The 20,291-nt window shown below is 36.8% G+C and overlaps 1 protein-coding gene across 2 annotated transcripts in view; it reads left to right on the forward strand.

The window, feature by feature from the left end:
• U2SURP (U2 snRNP associated SURP domain containing) overlaps positions 1 to 20,291 on the forward strand; it is a 50,844-nt gene that overhangs the window by 3,048 nt on the left and 27,505 nt on the right. Inside the window, exons 2-11 of one of the 2 annotated variants that reach the window (XM_024769046.1) lie at positions 5,649 to 5,693; positions 7,031 to 7,162; positions 12,101 to 12,199; positions 14,274 to 14,388; positions 14,947 to 15,080; positions 17,610 to 17,677; positions 18,219 to 18,313; positions 18,397 to 18,432; positions 18,522 to 18,604; positions 19,987 to 20,152. In XM_024769046.1, the coding sequence (XP_024624814.1) occupies positions 5,649 to 5,693; positions 7,031 to 7,162; positions 12,101 to 12,199; positions 14,274 to 14,388; positions 14,947 to 15,080; positions 17,610 to 17,677; positions 18,219 to 18,313; positions 18,397 to 18,432; positions 18,522 to 18,604; positions 19,987 to 20,152 (973 nt within the window). The remainder of the gene's footprint in view (positions 1 to 5,648; positions 5,694 to 7,030; positions 7,163 to 12,100; positions 12,200 to 14,273; positions 14,389 to 14,946; positions 15,081 to 17,609; positions 17,678 to 18,218; positions 18,314 to 18,396; positions 18,433 to 18,521; positions 18,605 to 19,986; positions 20,153 to 20,291) is intronic. The other variant, XM_024769047.1, reaches the window with a different exon arrangement.

Below are 20,291 nucleotides of genomic sequence, written 5' to 3' on the forward strand. Positions count from 1 at the left end.
AGACTAAAATGATGCTTTGGGGGAGAGGGGTACCATGTTGTAGCTTTGATTTTGGGAGGAGAGGCAAAGAGCCTATAATTGTTTGCTTAGAAAAATGTTTAATATATAAACTTAGAATTTAATTTATAAAAATTAATTTATTTTGATTGTAAGAGTTGTTTGCTCAGCACAATGAGGATATGAAGAGAATGTGGTATTCTCGTTCCCTCTGCAGCTCCTGTGCTGGTAGTACTACTAATATAATGGAATTGTGTGCCCTGTTATTTCACTCTGTGACAGTGCTTATTTTTTGCCATAGTGTCAAAAATTGGGTTAGAGAGGTAAATGAGCTAAGTAGGAAATAACTGCTGGCTTCCTTGGACACCCAGTGCTAAATTGGTGTGGGAACTATTTTAATTGACTGCTGATTAACAAAAGTATTTCAGTTGTACGAAATATGTATTGATATAATGAGTATCCATTCAAGGCTTATCATCCTTAGGTATATATTACTGCTTGTGTACATTTTTTTGGTGGTACCTGAAGGTATGTAAGAATTAAATATGATCAAAAACTCCAAACAAAACACAAACCTTGAAAAATTAGGCTCTCTTGTTCTCCAGTTTTAATTTAAACTGAATCTTTATTATGATATGGATGTAAGATAAGATAACCGTCTTATCTTAAAATATAAGGTGGTTTTCTGGGTGGAAGGCTGTGTTTTGGGGTGGAGAGAGGCATTAGGAACTTTTATTTTCTTGATTGGTGTCTTTTAGAAATTCGAGTATTTGTAGCGCTGGTGCTCGAATATGACTATTGATATGGTTTTAAAAATTTTCTATCTTATTGGATTGAATTATTTGTTTTCTGAAAGTCTAGCTTTTTTTTTTTAATTTTTTTTATTTTTCTCGGTACGCGGGCCTCTCACTGTTGTGGCCTCTCCCTTTGCAGAGCACAGGCTCCGGACTCGCAGGCTCAGCGGCCATGGCTCAGGGGCCCAGTTGCTCCGCGGCATGTGGGATCATGTTGGGATCATGTGGGATCCTCCCGGACCGGGGCACGAACCCGTGTCCCTTGCATCGGCAGGCGGACTCTCAACCACTGCGCCACCAGGGAAGCCCTGAAAGTCTAGTTTTTATTCTCTTCTAGTTTTTATTCCTGAAGCTTTTTTTTTTCCTAGAAAGTATAATAAATTGACAAAAAATACTCATTTGCCAGTAAGGCAAATGAGAGGAGGGCTCATTTGGTATGCAAGTTGAAGACTCATGCCTCTCTATCGCTTTTTACAAAGAACATCATTTTTGAAAAACAAAAAAAAGAGCCCAAAACTTCCTACAGGATATTAAACTCAAAAATATTAATATTACAAATAATTTGCCTCTTGTACTGTTAAGTAGCTTTAACAGTTTATTGCAGATTGGCCACATGCTAGATATTTTGCTGAAATAATTTTTTTTAAAAGCAAGATGCATTTCAATAGCAGTTGAGGCTATTTGGTACTGTTAGATGTCTCTTCCTTGAGCACTTAATTTTTTTCACCAGGCTTTCCTCATTTTAGATTACAGATCATTCAAAATGTACTTACAACTTTTCATGTGTTGGTAGTGTTTTGGATGTAATTTTAAGGATAATTTCAGGTTTATTATTTAACTCAATAGATTTGATGAATTTTTTTGAGAGGTAGACTTTGGTTTGTCTTGTAAAGTGGTATTCAGCTAGGTAGCTGTTACTTGTTTGTGAGTGGACAGCTTAGTATGTTGATAGTGAGGAGTGCAATTTTGTTGTGTAGGTACTTGTTCCAACTTGGTACGTCAGCAAGTTTATTGAGGCTCCGTCACTTGCCAGATTTTGTTTGACTCTGAGGAAGAAAAAATTAAATAAGATGATAATCAGTTTTGGGGAACATGCTGTCTAGTGGAAAAAGAGTCAACACATGGATAGTTCAAAGCAGAGCCATCAGAAGCGTCTAAAACTTTAGGGAAAGAAATGACAGCTGGTTGATTGGAGGGTGGGGTGGGGAGGCTTCAGGAATAGAGGAGTTTGAGTCTTTTGAACAATGAACAGAGTTTTGAAGGGTAGACATAGAGGTATAAAAAAGATGGGTGAGGTGAAGAAAATAAATCACTGGCAAATGGATTGATACATGTTCTGGTTTAGCCAATGTATATAGGACATTTGCATAGGGATAAAAGGTTCTGAGACGGAAGGATAAGTTTGAGCTAAATTGTGGCGGCTTTAAAATCTATGGAATAAAATGAGAGAGCCATGGAAGATTCAAGGCAGGAAAGTCCTTTAGGAAAGCTCTTCCGGAGACAGTTTAGGAAGAATTTGGGATTGAGGAGGATTAGTTTGAAGATTTTTGTAGTGCTGCTGATAAATATTAAAGATTGCTTCAAAAATCTCACCTCAGATACTCTTTGGGAAGCTTTTCTGACATCGTCCCCACTCCCACTAAGATTTGCTTGCCCTCTGTGCTCTGGTGGTATAGCCACACTGTTTTACTTGTCTCTCTTATTTATTAGCTCCTAAGAACATTTATATCTGATGTAAGACACAGTACCAGTAAGTGGTTGCCCAGTAAATGGGTTGAATAAAGGGAAGATCTGAACCACAATAGTGTCTTTAGTAAAAAGGGTCCCCAGAGAAGAGTTTCAGTAGAGGTGGGGTGAACAGAATTTGACTCAGTTGGTTATGAGGGAGAGGGAAGTAGTCAAGGATGACCCTGGTATAATGCTGCTGGCTAACACTCATTGAGCACTTTTATGTACCAAACACTGTTCTTAGTGCTTCACCTGTCTTTGTCCTTCACAACAATCCTATAAGGCAGGTGCTATTCAGCATTACAGGTGAAGGAACTAGGCCCAAGGTTACAAAGCTGGTAAGTGCTAAAAACAGGAAGTCTGATTCCAGAGTCTGTGCTCTTAACATTTTACTACTTCTGTATTATGAGTGATTGAAAGTTACCATTCGGTGTCAGAAGTAAGAAGGTCAACGGGAGAAGCTAGTTTGGGAGGAAACTATATTTTATATATATAGGATGTGAGGAACTTGCAGATATTCAGGTGAAGATGTCCAGGAAGTTGTTTAAGAACAGATTGGAACCCAGGAGAGGCACCAAGGTTGAAGATAAGGAATTGGGAGTCATCTCAGAACAATAAAAGTGTTGATATGCTTCCTATGGGAGTGATTATTAAACTTGTGGAAATGTAAGTTGATGCTTTAGAGGATGTGAGGAAGAAGGAGGCAGATGGGAATGGAGAGCGGACTAGGCAGAGTGGAGGTGTTGGAGGAATGTTGCTGTGGTTAGCTTGCTAATTTGAAAACTCAGGTGTGGCGGTTTTTCAATTGAAGTAAAGTAGGAGCAGCTGGAAAAAAAAGTTTTATGGTATTGTTTAGTTGGCTTCACCTCTATCTCCTCAGCAGCCATCAGTATGATCCTTTTTTTTTCCCTTGCTGTCCTTCCCCACATCTGTACTATAGCTGCTTTCTCAAACTTGAGATAAGTTTTTCTTGTGTCTGCTTCTTTATTGCCTCAAATCTCCCTTATTTTGCCTTTTCATTTCTTGCTTTTGGGTCTTTTCATTTGGATGAGGGATTGTGCTGTGGACTTCAGAAGATCTTTAAGCATCACTAATTTACTGTTCTTCAGTAAAAACATAAAACCCAAACCCAAGACAAATAACATAGTGCAGTTCCAGGTTAAGTAGAGGGGGAGACTCTTCGGAAGTAGTGTTACGTTTACTGATTACCTGGACCATTAGCTTTAAAAGTTGGTTATTCCTTTAAAATTTTTATTCACTACTATTTCCATCTCTTTAACTGTTCTCAAGCCTAAAATTTCATTCTGATGCTGTGTAGCGTATCAGTGGAAAATGTTTGGTTTGCACTAAATATGACCATCTTAGGTTAATTGAAATCAGCTGATGCATCGTGCTAAGCCATGCTGTTATTTTTAAATCCTAGAAATGATGATTTGGATGTGGTGGCATAGATTAAAGAAAGGCTAGCACTTTCTTATCTGCTCTTTCGTGCTTATTCTTCTGGGTGAACTTCAGAATTATTTTTGGCAATCCCCCTTGTCCCCTTGCAGAGACTTCCCTTTAGGATTTTGAGCTGTGGAATGAAATTGCATTAAATGCATAAATAAATTTAGGTGTAGTTGACTTTGTCTTAATGAGTTTTCCCATCTAGGAACGTGATGAATCTTTTCAAAAGTTGACTTGAATAACAACCCTTTTGTGAAGTTTGTATTTTCTTCGCACAGGTGGTACATATTTCTTTAGTTGGTTTCTAGTTGTTTTTTGTTTTTTCTCACTATTATGATTACCCTGTTATTTTTGTTACCTAGCAGGTTAACACTGGTATATTAGAAGGCAGTTGAATTTTTTTTCCTCCTCAATTCACTCAGTCTCTTGACGGAACTTTTTATTTCTTTTTTTTTTTTTGCGGTACGCGGGCCTCTCACTGTTGTGGCTTCTTCCGTTGCGGAGCACAGGCTCCAGACGCGCAGGCTCAGCGGCCATTGCCCACGGGCCCAGCTGCTCCGGGGCATGTGGGATCTTCCCGGAACGGGGCACGAACCTGTTTCCCCTGCACCAGCAGGCGGACTCTCAACCACTGCGCCACCAGGGAAGCCCCCTTTTTTTCTTTTTTAAGAGGAGTTATTGTCTTGTATTTTTTAAGTGTCTGCAAATGGATGCATTGCAAACTGATTCAAAGTAGGTTTCACAGGGTTAAATTTAAATATAAAAAAATTTCTTTCATGCTACCTTGCCTTTTAGGAAAGGTTAGCAGGGAGAAGAAAGTGAAATAGGAGGGACACAGTAAAAGCTGGGGACAGAAAAAAGATGGGTAGAAAGAATGGAGATTGCTGGTGGCTCAGTGCTTGGTTGTCTTGGGCTGATTTTGCCTAGGGTCCAGTATGGAGTTCAGAGGAATAAATTGATTCAGTATGAAAATCCGATCAGCTGTTCTTAGCCTTATGTTTCAACAAGATAAGTAAAGCAGTACTGTGTGGACCCATGGGAATCTTATTGGCTTTTATCTACATCATACAAATCTTCAATTTTTTCTTAAAAATGAATATATTGTCTTGTGCATTACATTTGAAATCTAGAACTGGGAGCTAGGATCGATGAGGTACTTGTGATGTCAAGATTCTTGATTTCACTTTTAATACTTAAATATATATATAAAATAAGTAAAATCTGACTACCCAATACCTTGAAAATAAAAACAACTCAGTGCCAGAGTTAAATTCTGGGCCTCCAATTAAAATTTCAGAAAGATACCACATATTATTTATTTAGTTAATAGTGTTATAGCTTGGCTTCTTCATCCTTAGCTGCATAGTGAAAAATCAAATAAATTATTATATGCCATATGTAATCTGAAATTTAGATCAATTAAAACAAAATCAGGTGAAACTTTAACACTTGACCTTATTGGAAAGTGCCATTATTTGAAGACTGAACTTGACTGACACATTTATTTTGTATCACAATTTTTTTTTTGTAAGTAAGAGATTGCCTTTGTTTGGTTTTATTAGCTGAGAAGAAATTGCTACAAGTTTGGAAAGATTGTCTGTTTAACACAAGAAATACTTGTTTTGTTAGCATAATACATTTTCTGATTATTTAAATGTTGGCTTTTATTTTTAATGCTTGCAGACCAGATCATCAGATGTTCATTCATCTGGATCTTCAGATGCCCATGTGAGTATAAAAGGCAATCATTGTCTTTTTTCCTTAAAATTTAATTTCTTATTGTATATATCCCTACTTGATATGTCCCTTATGATTTTACTTGATAAATAAATATGATTGCGTTGTATGTGCATATTTTCTTTAACCTTTTTTGCTAGATGTTCTGTGTTTTTTTGTGTTCTGTTATTCACGTAAGTTGGCCCCTCAAACCATGTTAGAAACCAAGTGTGTATATTTCCCTTTTTTTTTTACTGTGCTTGTAAAATTTTGTACATACATAGGTGTGTGTGCTTATACATTTTTTTTAACAAGTTTTGCGTTATACACATTTCTTTTCACAGTGCACAGTACACCTATTGCAAATCCCTGCCAGTCAACAGATACAGCTCTACTCTAGTCTTTCTAATGGTATCTTAATGTTCCACGGGGGAGGTGCAATTATTTATTAAGCTATTTCTCTGTTGATGGGCATAGACGATTTGTTTCAAGCTTTTTGACATTTTGAATAATACTGCGATAAACTTCCCTTTACATGTGTTATTATAGCAGTGCTAAAAGTGTGGTCTTCAGACCCGTGGGGTTGCTGAGAATTTTTCAGGGTGGCTGACTTCAGAACTATTTTGTAATAACACTAAGACATCATTTGCCATCATTGTGTTGACATTTGCACTAATGGTGCAAAAACAATTGATGGGTAAATTGTTGGCACCTTAGCATGAATCAAGGCAATGTCGCCAAAATGTGCTAGTAGTCATTGTGTTCTTCCCCTCCAGACACAGTAAAAATATGCTAGTTTCACTTAAGAATGTTCTTGATGAAGCAGTAAAAATTATTAATATTAAATCTTGTCCTTGTGTATGAGTGTTTTTAACGTTCTGTGTGATGAAATGGGAGACACATATAAGGCACTTCTGCTTGCCAAAGAGTGGTGTTTGTCTTGAGGAAAAGTATAATACTTGTGGGATTGTTTAAGTTGTGGAATAAAACTGGCTCCTTTCATGGAATACCATTTTTACTTGAAGGTACAACTGACAGACAAACTGTGGTTAGTCAGACTTGGGTGTTTGGCAGATATTTTCTTGGAAATGAAGGAAACTAACCTGTTCTTTTAAGGAAAACAACTATTTGTTAGTGATATAAAATTTGATCTTTCAAGTGCAAGTTAGAATTATTGAAAACTTCCTGTATTTAAGAACTTTTCTGATGAAATCAGAGGTATTAAGGGATAATTAGTGAAATATTTTGATAGTGTAAAATGAAGTTTGTCAATATTTGGACATTTGAGTTGATTCTAGTTTCAGTACTACATATATGATTTTTAAAAATTCGTTTTCCTTTTCTTGAAGATGGATGCATCTGGACCCTCAGATAGTGATATGCCAAGTCGGACACGACCTAAGAGCCCAAGAAAGCATAATTATAGGAATGAAAGTACCCGTGAAAACGTTTGTGACTCTCCTCATCAGAATCTCTCAAGAGTAAGTATTGATAAAGATAAGAAAGGATAGATAATGATTTTGATCTGCCCTTGTTTGAATTTGGTAGTTGAATATCTTGGTTTTGTGCTTGTTGTTTCATCTTGTACTATTTGAAAATAGCATTCATTATTCTATTTGGGTTAACAATAAATTCAAACTCATCTAAGGAAATGTTTTTTAGCTCATATGTAAGATACGTTTCATTTAAAAATTTTAATTTTATTTTAAAAAACCAAGGAGTGTTTTGAATGTAAAATGGTTAATAGATTTATTGTTCTCCCCTTATGCCAAACCTTTACTGAACCAAGTGCCAGAGGCCAGTCACTGGAAATACACAGATGATTAAAACACACTTCTTGTTCTCAGCTTATACATAGTCCCAGCCTGGGAAGCTAACAGGAGCAGGTGCTGTTCACTCTGGTCAGTGCAGTTCCCAGGGTGCTGCAAGCACCCAGAGAAGGAGCATCTTCACTGCCTGTATCTGCAAAGTACTCTCGTGTTCTTTTAGTCTTTTTTAAACTTCAAATAATGTTTTCTTTGGAAAATTTGGAAAATATAAGGAGGACAGTCATTACCAGCCAGTATTGATATTGATAACACTTTATTTTCTTGTTTAATATTTTTAAGCATAAATATATTTTTACTTTGCTGAGGTCCATTTTACAGGAACACATTTTAAAAGATTCTTCAGGTCTAATTTTTTTAATTTTAGGAAAAACTCTGTAAACAAATTTTAATGGGTGATTATATTTTTTGAGTAAGTATTCCATAATTTTCTTAACCATTTCTCTCTTAGGTGTCTAAGTTTGGCTCTTAGGATATAAATAAAATGGAGGACAAAAATTTTGCTTTGTAAAATTATGTTTCTTATTGAATTTGTATGTAATTTTACCATTTGTTTAAACTTCAGCAGTTGAAATCAAAGGTGCTGAATGATGGCAGAACATTTTCCTTTCTATTTTGGGAAAAAACTTACTTTGAGTGTGTTTGTGAAACCCAGTATTGACTTTTGAGTTATGAACTGCTTTGTTTTTTTTAAAGGGATTTTAATGTAACCTTGAAGTAGTTTGCAGCAATATTACTTTTCCATTTTGTATCTTGCCAAGGGCAAGCCTGTTTAATAACCAAGGGATTGATAGTTTAATTTCATAATTGGTTAACTTCTCATTTTGGTAGGTGAGAGAGAAACCTTCAGATTTCAACTGCAGATTAATATTTTACGCTGTATTTTTGAATTTTATTTAATTTATTGTTTTATACAGCAGGTTCTTATTAGTTATCCGTTTTATACATATTAGTGTATATATGTCAATCCCAAACTCCCAATTCATCACACCACCACCACCCATCACCACTTTCCACCCTTGGTGTCCATACGTTTGTTCTCTACATCTGTGTTTCAATTTCTGCCCTGCAAACCAGTTCACCTGTACCATTTTTCTAGGTTCCACATATATGTGTTAATATACGATATTTGTTTTTCTCTTTCTGACTTACTTCACTCTGTATGACAGTCTCTAGATCCATCCACATCTCTACGAATGACCCAGTTTTGTTCCATTTTATGGCTGAGTAATATTCCATTGTATATTGTAGTAGTCTCTTAGGCTGCTTTGTCTGTTGTTAACTTCCCCTTTTTCATTTCTAATTTTATTGATTTGAGTCCTCTTCCTCTTTTTCTTGATGAGTCTGGCTAATGGTTTATCAATTTTATTTATCTTCTCAAAGAACCAGCTTTTAGTTTTATTGATCTTTGCTATTGTTTTCCTTGTTTCTATTTCATTTATTTCTGCTCTGACCTTTATGATTTCTTTCCTTCTGCTAACTTTGGGTTTTGTTTGTTCTTCTTTCTCTAGTTCCTTTAGGTGTAACGTTAGGTTGTTTATTTGACGTTTTTCTTGTTCTTGAGGTAGGCTTGAATTGCTATAAACTTCCCTCTCAGAACTGCTTTTGCTGCATCCCATAGGTTTTGGATCGAGGTTTTCGTTGTCATTTGTCTCTAGGTATTTTCTGTTTGGATGATCTGTCCAATAGTGTAAGTGAGGTGTTAAAGTCCCCCACTATTATTGTGTTACTGTCGATTTCCACTTTTATAGCTGTTAGCAGTTGCCTTATGTATTGAGATGCTCCTATGTTGGGTGCATATATATTTATAATTGTTATCTCTTCTTCTTGGATTGATCCCTTGATCCTTATGTAATGTCCTTCCTTGTCTCTTGTAAGATTCTTTATTTTAAAGTCTATTTGGTCTGATATGAGTATTGCTACTCCAGCTTTCTTTTGATTTCCATTTGCATGGAATATCTTTTTCCATCCCCTCACTTTCAGTCTGTATGTTGTCCCTAGGTATGAAGTGGGTGTCTCTTGTAGACAGCATATATATGGGTCTTGTTTTTGTATCCATTCAGCCAGCCTGTGTCTTTTCGTTGGAGCATTTAATCCATTCACGTTTAAGGTAATTATTGATATGTATGTTCCTATGACCATTTTCTTAATTGTTTTGGGTTTGTTTTTGTAGGTCCTTTTCTTCTCTTGTGTTTCCCACTTAGAGAAGTTCCTTTAGCATTTGTTGTAGAGCTGGTTTGGTGGTGCTGAATTCTCTTAGCTTTTGCTTGTCTGTAAAGCTTTTGATTTCTCCATCGAATCTGAATGAGATCCTTGCTGGGTAGAGTAATCTTGGTTGTAGGTTCTTCCCTTTCATCACTTTAAGTATATCATGCTACTCCTTTCTGGCTTGTAGAGTTTCTGCTGAGAAATCAGCTGTTAACCTTACGGGAGTTCCCTTGTATGTTATTTGTCATTTTTCCCTTGTTGCTTTCAGTAATTTTTCTTTGTCTTTAATTTTTGCCAATTTGATTACTATGTGTCTTGGCCTGTTTCTCCTTGGGTTTATCCTTCCTGGGACTCTCTGCTCTTCTTGGACTTAGGTGGCTGTTTCCTTTCCCATGTTAGGGAAGTTTTCACCTATAATCTCTTCAGATATTTTCTGGGGTCCTTTCTCTCTCTCTCTTCTCCTTCTGGGACCCCTATAATCGAATGTTGTTGCATTTAATGTTGTCCCAGAGGTCTCTTAGGCTGTCTTCATTTCTTTTCATTCTTTTTTCTTTATTCTGTTCTGTGGCAGTGAATTCCACCATTCTGTCTTGCAGGTCACTTATCTGTTCTTCTGCCTCAGTTATTCTGCTATTGATTCCTTGTAGTGTATTTTTCATTTCAGTTATTGTATTGTTCATCTGTGTTTGTTTGTTCATTAATTCTTCTAGGTTTTTGTTAAACATTTCCTGCATCTTCTCGATCTTTGCCTCCATTCTTTTTCCGAGGTCCTGGATCATCTTCACTATCATTATTCTGCATTCTTTTTCTGGAAGGTTGCCTATCTCCACTCCATTTAGTTGTTTTTCTGGGGTTTTATCTTGTTCCCTTCATCTGGTATATAGCCCTCTGCCTTTTCATCTTGTCTGTCTTTCAGTGAATGTGGTTTTTGTTCCACAGGCTGCAGGATTATAGTTGTTCTTGCTTCTGCTCTCTGCCCTCTGGTGGGTGAGGCTATCTAAGAGGCTTGTGCAAGTTTCCTGATGGGAGGGACTGATGGTGGGTAGAGGTGGGTGTGCTCTGGTGGGCAGAGCTCAGTAAAACTTTAATCCTCTTGTCTGTTGATGGGTGGGGCTGAATTCCCTCCCTGTTGGCTTTTTGGCCTGAGGCGACCCAAAACTGGAGCCTACCTGGGCTCTTTGGTGGGGCTAATGGTGGACCCTGGGAAGTCTTACACCAAAGAGTACTTCCCAGAACTTCTGCTGCCAGTGTCCTTGTCCTCATGTGAGCCATAGCCACCCCCCGCCTCTACAGGAGACCCTCCAACACAAGCAGGTAGGTCTAGTTCAGTCTCCCCTGGGTCCCGATGCACACACTACTCTGTGTGTGCCCTCCAAGAGTGGAGTCTCTGTTTCCCCCAGTCCTGTGGAAGTCCTGCAATCGAATCCTGCTAGCCTTCAAAGTCTGATTCTCTAGGAATTTCTCCTCCCGTTGCTGGACCCCCAGGTTGGGAAGCTTGGCGTGGGGCTCAGAACTTTCACGCCAGTGGGTGGACTTCTGTGGTATAAGTGTTCTCCAGTTTGTGAGTCACCCACCCAGCAGTTATGGGATTTGATTTTATTGTGATTGTGCCTCTCCTACCGTCTCAGTGTGGCTTCTCCTTTGTCTTTGGATGTGGGGTATCTTATATGGTGAGTTCCAGTGTCTTCCTGTTGATGATTGCTCAGCAGTTAGCCTTCTACTCCGCCATCTTGAAGCATTCTAGGCTGTGTTTAATAAACATTCCTCTCTTTTAAAAGTTTATGACTCAAAATTATCATTCAAATAAATAACTGAACAATTAAAAGTCTACAATTTGTTCAAACCATATTTACAAGGAAATTGCTTCTAAGTTACATAAATGAAGAATTCATTAAAATACTATTTTCTCATATTCAGAATTAATTGATGACTGTTTACTTGTGTGAAACCGAGAACACAGTATGTGATATTTCCCCAGCAATGAAAATGAAATTATTTTGTTCATAAACATCAGTTTTGTTGATGAAGAATTAGGTAATTTACTGAATTACAAAAGGAAGTGATGTGATTTTTGTGCCTGAATTGGAGGTTCTAGATGGTAATGATTCCTGCTACTGAACATAGATGCCTCTTTCTCCCTATTTGAGTGTCTTTTTTCTATCACTGCTGCTTTTGCCCAGAAACATCTATACTTTCCTTCCTCAAGTGCTTTTATTCTTGCCGCCAAGTAGGTTGAATGAGTTCTAAGCCTTTGCGTCTCTCTTTGTGTTGTATTTTTACTTTATGTATTTAAAAATGGCTTTTGTAAATTATTAGCCTTGAGGTTAATAACAAGTTAAATTGAGAATGTGTATGTAAAGGTATGCTTTTTATTTCTTTTCACAGCCTCTTCTAGAAAACAAACTTAAAGCATTCAGTATTGGAAAAATGAGTACAGCTAAGCGAACTTTAAGTAAGAAGGAGCAAGAAGAATTAAAGAAGAAGGTAATGCTTAAAATGTATTTTTAGTTATCTTTATAAGTGTGTCTATGGAGGCGTTAAGTGTATGGACAGTAGAGAAATGTTTTTCAGAGATTCTTGTCCTCCAGGGTATTCTCAGCTCCCACCCCAAGTTAAGTCTATAACACAAGATATATTCGGAGAAGTCCAGCTTTATCCCTGTCCCCTCCACCATTTCCTCTCTTCTGTGTAAGTAAGAGTTTTGATTGTTTTCTGGTCTATTCTTTTTGTATAAGCAAGTTTGTATAAATGTATGTTGTGCCTGCTCTTTCTTAGATGAACAATAGCTTGCTATATTCAGTACACTTTTCTCCACCTTGCTTTTTTCACTTAACATTATATCTCAGAAATTACTGGAAGTATATTGAAATATTGCTTGTTCTTTTTTTATAGCTTTATAGATATACCATAGTTTATTTACTAAAATCCTGCATTCACTACAATGCCTATTGAGGGCATTTGTGTTTTGGTCTTCGGCTGTTGCCGGTAGTGCACTAGGGACAGTGTTAGGCATATGGGTTTATTCCTAGTGTATCTTTAGGGTATATTCCTATAAGTGAGATTACTGGGTTGAATGGTAAATGCATAGCTGTAATTCTGCTAGATAGTGTTAAATTGGTCTCTCGTATATATGAGCAGGTCCATTTTGCATCCCTATAAGCAGTGTTTGAGAGGTTGGTTCCCCATAGCCTTGCCAGTATTTTTGAAGGACTTTTGCCAATCTGCTAAGTGAAAAATTGTATCTTGGTACAGTTTTAAATTTGCATTTCTTTTATAAGTAAGGTTGAACAACTTTTCTTGTGTTTGATTTTGTGAACTGTCTGCTCATATCTAAACCAATATTTCTCTAAGTTAGAAGGATATCTCTGTTTTTAGAAACTCCTGTATTAAGTATATTGTAACACTTGTCTATGACATAAGGTACAGTGTTCTTACTCAGTTTGTTGATTGCCTTTTTATCTTGCTTCTGGTGTTTTTTTTCCATGCAGAAACTATTTTTTGTTATATGGTCAGATTTATTATCAGTCTTACGATTTTTCAGATCACTGTTGTGGCCTCTCCCGTTGCGGAGCACAGGCTCCGGACGCGCAGGCTCAGCGGCCATTGCTCTGCGGCACGTGGGATCTTCCCAGACCGGGGCACGAACCCGTGTCCCCTGCATCGGCAGGTGGACTCTCAACCACTGTGCCACCAGGGAAGCCCCTAGTTTACATTTTTTTACTCCAAGCTTTTAAAGGAATTTCCTCATGTTTTTCCCAATACTTACATTAAAAAAAAAATTAAATCTGGGCTTCCCTGGTGGCGCAGTGGTTGAGAGTCCGCCTGCCGATGCAGGGGACACGGGTTTGTGCCCAATGTGATGTGAAGAATTGGTTCCTTTTTATCTTTTTTTCAAATAACTATCAAATTATCCCACCATCATTCATTGAAAAGTCCATCTATTCTCCACTGATTTGAGAGGCCACTTTTATTGAATACTAAATTTCCACGTGCTATTGGATTTATTTCTATATTTTCTGTTCTGTTGGCCTTCCTATTCATGCATGTTTTGGGGACATTTAGAATAATTATAATTGTAATTATAATTACATATAATTATAATTTTGAGGTTTTTTTCTCTAATGTCAACTGTCTGGAGATATTGCTTCTTCAGACTTCTAATACTCATGTCTTCAGTGGTTTGTGAAGGAAATGTTTATATTCAGAGTTAAATTTTTGTGCCTTAGAAATGTCATAAACGTTAATAGAATAATATATTTTGTGTAGTCTGTTGTCATACAGTTGGACCCTTGAATTGTCTCTAAACAGATTTACTTAGTGGGTCCTTTTCTTGTTCCACAAATTACCTGTAGAGGAGCAAATCCCCTCTTAATTCCAGTGTTAATTAAGTATGTTAAATATCTAGTAAGCATTAGATATTACTGCCTGTTAAGGTTGCTTAATAACCTGCTTTCCCCATTGGAGGGAGAGGTTTTGTTTACATTATTCTTGGATGAGTTTCACCGTATGTACAGTAATTTTTATATCAAGTGATGTTAATATTTTCGTGTGTATTTAGGAGGATGAAAAGGCGGCTGCTGAAATTTATGAGGAATTTCTTGCTGCCTTTGAAGGAAGTGATGGTAATAAAGTGAAAACGTTTGTGCGCGGAGGTGTTGTTAATGCAGCTAAAGGTTAGTGTGAATATTATAGTCCTTGAGAAAACCCAAAAAGTCTTGGTTGAATTGCTTTTGAGTTTCATGTTTCCTTTCTATCAGCACCCTCTAGTGGTGATAATGATTAGTAAAATTAATGGCCAAATGTGGATTAATGACAAATTGGAGCCAGATAAGTTTAAAAAAGGTTTTAGTACCTTTCAGGTTTCAAGATGGCAGAGAACTTTGCAAACATTTTCAAGTATTTTGTAGTTTACTGTATATTCCTAGGAATGGAGTTGCTACTCATATGGTAACTGTTTGTTTAACCTTTTGAGAAACTGCTGTACTGTTTTCCAAAGTAGCTGTACCATTTTACAGGTTTTATAGTTTTACTATAAAATGATTAAATTAGTAGTTTTGAGAGTAAGGCAGTAATATTTGAATAATATTTGAATTAAATTTCATATTTTGTCACTAGTGATATATCTTAATACTAAACGCATTTTACTAAGTTGTGTTTATTTTTAATAAAAATAGTAAACAAAATCCACATAATGTGAAATTAGTTTTGAAACTTAGTATTTTAAATTTCAGAAGAACATGAAACAGATGAAAAAAGAGGTAAAATCTATAAGCCATCTTCAAGATTTGCAGATCAAAAAAATCCTCCAAATCAGTCATCCAATGAAAGACCACCATCTCTTCTTGTGATAGAAACCAAAAAACCTGTAAGTCATACTTAAATAAGTGACCATTTATGTTCAGAGATGACACCGCTAATAATATTTTCTGTACTTCCACTGTAAGCAGGACTTTGGTTTCTCGTTTCTAATTATTTTGGTAGTAGATGTTGAGTTTTGATGCTTAACCTTCCTAGATGAGAGATAATAAATTAGGACACATAGATGATACTCTTTTTATGTTTGTTGAGCAGTGAACATTTGCTGTTACTCACAGCATACTGCAAATTGAAAGTTAACTATAGTTTAGGCAAATATAAAATAATGGGATTGTCTTTTTAAGCAATGCTGAACTTGGATATTTAAATATCAGCATGTGTAGTATCAGTTACTTTGGAAGACTGTGTACTCCAACAATGTGTCTGTTGCCTGGAACATTTTTGGAATTTATTTGGATTTACTATCAGAACTAGTGGCACTTTCCTTTAAATATTCTCAGTGTTAGAAAGTCTTTATGTTTTGAGAGTGGGATTTTTCATGGGGGATGGTAGGTAGATGTGGGTCTTGTCATTTGGAGCCAGATTTGAGGAAATGTGATTATGCTGAATAGTGAGACTGATTTTTTTTGTATGACTTTTAAAATAGCTCTGAAAGCAATTTAAAAAACAGCTTTATTAAGTGTTTTTTTTAACGTATGTTGACAGTTGTGCAACAGTCACTAATCTCTAATTTTGAAGCATTTTTATCATCCCAGAAGGAAACCTTATACTTAATTTCAGTCATCCCTAACCTCTGGCAACCACTAATCTACTTTCTATCTCTTTGGATTTGCCTGTTCTGGACATTTCATGCACATGGAATCATACAGCATATGGCCTTTTGTGTCTGGCTTTTTAGCACAATGTTTCAAAGTTCATCTACATTTTGGTATATATATCAGTACTTTATTACTTTTTATGGCTGAATAACATTCCATTTTGCAGATACACCTCATATTGCTGATCCGTTTATTACTTGATGGACATTTGGGTTGTTTCTACTTTTTGGCTGTTATGAGTAATGCTTCTGAAAACATTCATGTATAGGCTTCTGTGTGGACATATATTTTTAATTCTTTTATATTCCTAGGAGTGGAATTGCTGGTCATATGGTCACTAATTGTTTAACCTTTTGAGAAACTGCCATACTGTTTTCCAAAGTAGCTGTACCACTTTACAGTCCCATCAACAGTGTATATGAGTGTTCCAATTTTTCTACATCTTCATCACCACTTGCTAAAATTATTTTAGTCAACTTAGTGGGTGTGAAGTTGTACCTAATTGGTTTTGATTTGCACTTGCCTAGTGATGTTGAGCATCATTTTATTTATCATCCACTTGGAGTCTTCTGTAAAGAAATGTCTTTTCAGATCCTTCACGCATTTTTTAATTGAGTTATTTGTCTTTTTATTGTTGAGTTGTAAGAGTATTTTACAGCTTCTAGAGTCAAGTCTCTTATCAGCTATGTTGTTTTCTCCCAGTTTGTGGGTTGGCTTTGCCCTTTTTTGTTAGTGTCCTTTGAAGAACAAAAGCTTTTAATTTTAATGAAGTTTAGTTTATCATTTTTTGTTGCCTTTTCTTTTGTTTCTCATGGTGTCATATCTAAGAAGCTATTGTCAAATTCAGGCTCATGATGATTCACTCCAATGTTTTTAGGTCTCATATTTAGGTCTGTGAACGATTTGAGTTAATTTTTGTATATGGTATGAGGTAGAGGTCCAACTTCATTCTTTTTTATGGGTGGATATTCAATTTCCATACTTCCATTTGTTAAAAAGACTATTCTCCCCCATTGAATTATTTTGACACTTTCAAAAGAGGGATTCCAAAAGCATTTTTGGAAGCAGTTTTTTTTTTTTTTTTTTTTTTTTTTTTTTTTTGTGGTACGCGGGCCTCTCACTGTTGTGGCCTCTCCCGTTGCGGAGCACAGGCTCCGGACGCGCAGGCTCAGCAGCCATGGCTCACGGGCCCAGCCGCTCCGTGGCATGTGGGATCTTGCCGGACTGGGGCACAAACCCATGTCCCCTGCATTGGCAGGCGGACTCTCAGCCACTGCGCCACCAGGGAAGCCCTGGAAGCAGTTTTAAGAGAGGAATTCCAGCGGTGTTACTGTTTGTTTCAGTAATTCATTTCCTGCTAAGGTGATTGTTTTGAAGGGTGCATATTTTTGGTAGTTGTTCACGGCAGTTATTTACGTGGCAGTTCAGTTACCTTATGTTTATTAATTTTCCCTCCAGTACCCTTCCAACAGTATTCCGGCATAAGTATTGTAGGCTTTGGGACAGGGGCGGGGCAGCGGATAGAGTTGGTGGCTCCTTTAAGACTGCTGCTTGTTGTTTTAATAATGTGTTAAATTCTCAGTTTTAGAAAATAGGAAGGAAAGTTCAGTGGTAACAGAAGCATTCTTTCTTTTTAATTTAAATAATTAGATCATAATTGGCACTAAAATAAAAGTTTATTTAAAGTGATCTGATTATCGAACCATTAGTTTTGTTTAACCTTGTTTTCTTTGAAGTATAACTTATCATATCCTTCATAGCCACTGAAGAAAGGTGAGAAAGAAAAGAAAAAAAGCAATTTGGAACTCTTCAAAGAAGAATTGAAACAGTAAGTTTTATAGTGTTGAGAATGGCTCTCATAGGTATTTTGAGCTGATACTTATAGATGCAGGTATGAAGGATGTAGTCTACCAATTCGTTTTTACTAACTGGCTTACCATGAGGCTGTTTTAGATTATTTTGTGGGTTATGTTTGAAAATGAAATTAGCATTTTGTCCAGCATCTAGGTTGCTTCTGTTATGTGGATGCAATTAAATTGATTTAACTAATGTCCGGAGTCCTGTTTGCCGTGGAAACAATATAGTCACTGAGAGGAGTGGTCAACCTTTATCTAAGAAAGAACAAATTAAGTGGTTTTAATGTTGAATTTCCTTCTCACCTTAGAAGTGGGCTTTATATTCCACTGCTTGATATATCAGAAGTTTGCTCATGCCTTGTAGCTGAGGGACTCTTTAATCTTGGTTGTCAGTACTGGCATTACACACAAATATTTCAGGTTATTTCAAGATGATATCTGGATAAGTTCTGTTATTAAATGTGAACAAACAAATTTTGGCTCGTTATTAGTGATTATATATATTTTCAACAGAATTCAAGAAGAGCGTGATGAGAGACATAAAACAAAAGGCAGATTAAGTCGATTTGAGCCGCCTCAGTCAGATTCTGATGGTCAGCGTCGTTCTAGTAAGTGACATTTATTTTAATGTTTGTTTTTGTGACGAACTATTCCAAAAACTAAGAATTGTCTTCTTTTCCCCCTTTTAAAGTGGATGCGCCTTCAAGAAGAAATAGATCATCTGGTGGTAATACAGTTTTTTGCTTTTTTTAATTCATAGAAATTGTCCAAACTGTGTATTTTGCAGGTTATAATTTTTTCTTCTCTTTGTCCTAGTTCTCGATGATTATGCACCTGGCTCACATGATGTTGGAGATCCAAGCACTACTAATTTATACCTTGGAAACATTAATCCACAGGTAATATTAGAAAAGTAAGATGAATGTTGGCTCATATGCTGTATACTTTTGTAGGAAAACTGCTTTGTCAGTCATTAAAAAAAATGAAGTCAAGAATCTGAAGTAAGCAGATTTGGTGGAACTAGATAAGTTTCTAAAATTATCTTGTGAAATTGAGCCTTAGTGGTATGGGCCGAATTTTCTTGCTACAATTCCTAAGGGCTTGTCTCCTCTTTTTTTCTTTTCTTTTCCTTTCTTTTCTTTTTTTTAAAAAAATACATTTATTTAGCTTTGCTTTTCTTCTTCTTATTATTTCTTTTAAAAGTTTTTGGCTGTGTTGGGTCTTCCTTGCTGTGCGCAGGCTTGCCCTAGTTGCAGTGAGCGGGGGCTACTCTTCGTGGTGGTGTGCGGGCTTCTTGTGGTGGCTTCTCTGTTGTGGAGCACGTGCTGTAGGCACGTGGTAGTTGCAGCACCTGGGCACTGTAGTTGTGGCACACAGGCTTAGTTGCTCCGCGGCATGTGGGATCTTCCCACACCAGGGCTCAAACCTGTGTTCCGTGCATTGGCAGGCAGATTCTTAACCACTGCGCCGCCAGGGAAGTCCCTGTCTCCTCTTGCTGTAACTGGACTGTCCTCTGATTTTGAAATGTTTTGCTAGGTGCTGATTTTATCTATCAGGATATGACCAGTGGTAGACAATATTCTTTTGAGACTGTCCCTTTCTGATGCATAGCCTACTTCCTTATGGATTTTTTTCTTTTTTCATCTTAATAATAGCAAACTAATATTTCTGCTTTGTCTTTTATATTTTAATTCTTTCCCCTGCTTCATTCTTAATTGTTATGGGGAATGTAGTGGCTGCTCTGCATAATAAGATCTTTTAAATAATAATATATATTTTGGACCTCATTGCATACTTACTTACCCTTTTTTGTTTTCTCTGTTCTTGGTTACACTGGCAGCTGGGTGCTGGAAAAAGAAAAAGTGACCAGATCCTTTATTTCTTTCATTGCCAACAAATATTTCCTCCTTGACTTAAGTGTGGTAGTCATTGCTGCCTGAAAAAGGTTGCTAAATGCTGAACAAACCATTGCTGTAGAAAGCGTATTTTAGGTGCAGGATCCCAGAAGGAAGAAGAGTGAAGGTAAAGGTGTGCTTTTGATTTCTCCAGCCACCCAGCCTCTTCACCCGGCCACTTACGTAAAACAGAATGTTTCTGGTGTGAAAAGATTTGTGCGTGCCCCATGAAGGCAGGATTTTACCCTTGTAGAGGTCCCAGTACTTGAATGGAAAGCTGTAGCATTGATAAGTCTCTTCTCATTTTGCAAAAACTGCTCTGTGCTGCATAGAGTTCTTTCTTCTTTCCTCTTTGCTTACCAAAAATATCTTATGCCTTTTAATAGATGAATGAAGAAATGTTGTGCCAGGAGTTTGGAAGATTTGGGCCCCTGGCCAGCGTGAAAATTATGTGGCCCAGAACTGATGAAGAAAGGGCAAGAGAGAGAAATTGTGGCTTTGTGGCCTTTATGAATAGAAGAGATGCTGAAAGAGCTTTAAAAAACTTAAATGGTAAGGAAGCCCATCTGTAGAACTCAGATATTGCTTTGGTTTTGAGAAGTATTTATAGAAACTCGAGGGGAAAAATGGACCAGAAAGGTAAAGGTTAAACATGAAAATTAATTTAAATCACCAGAGAGCCCTTATTTTC

Source organism: Neophocaena asiaeorientalis, unplaced genomic scaffold (assembly GCF_003031525.2).
Source record: "Neophocaena asiaeorientalis asiaeorientalis breed wild unplaced genomic scaffold, Neophocaena_asiaeorientalis_V1.1 scaffold118, whole genome shotgun sequence".
Lineage (NCBI taxonomy): Eukaryota > Metazoa > Chordata > Mammalia > Artiodactyla > Phocoenidae > Neophocaena > Neophocaena asiaeorientalis.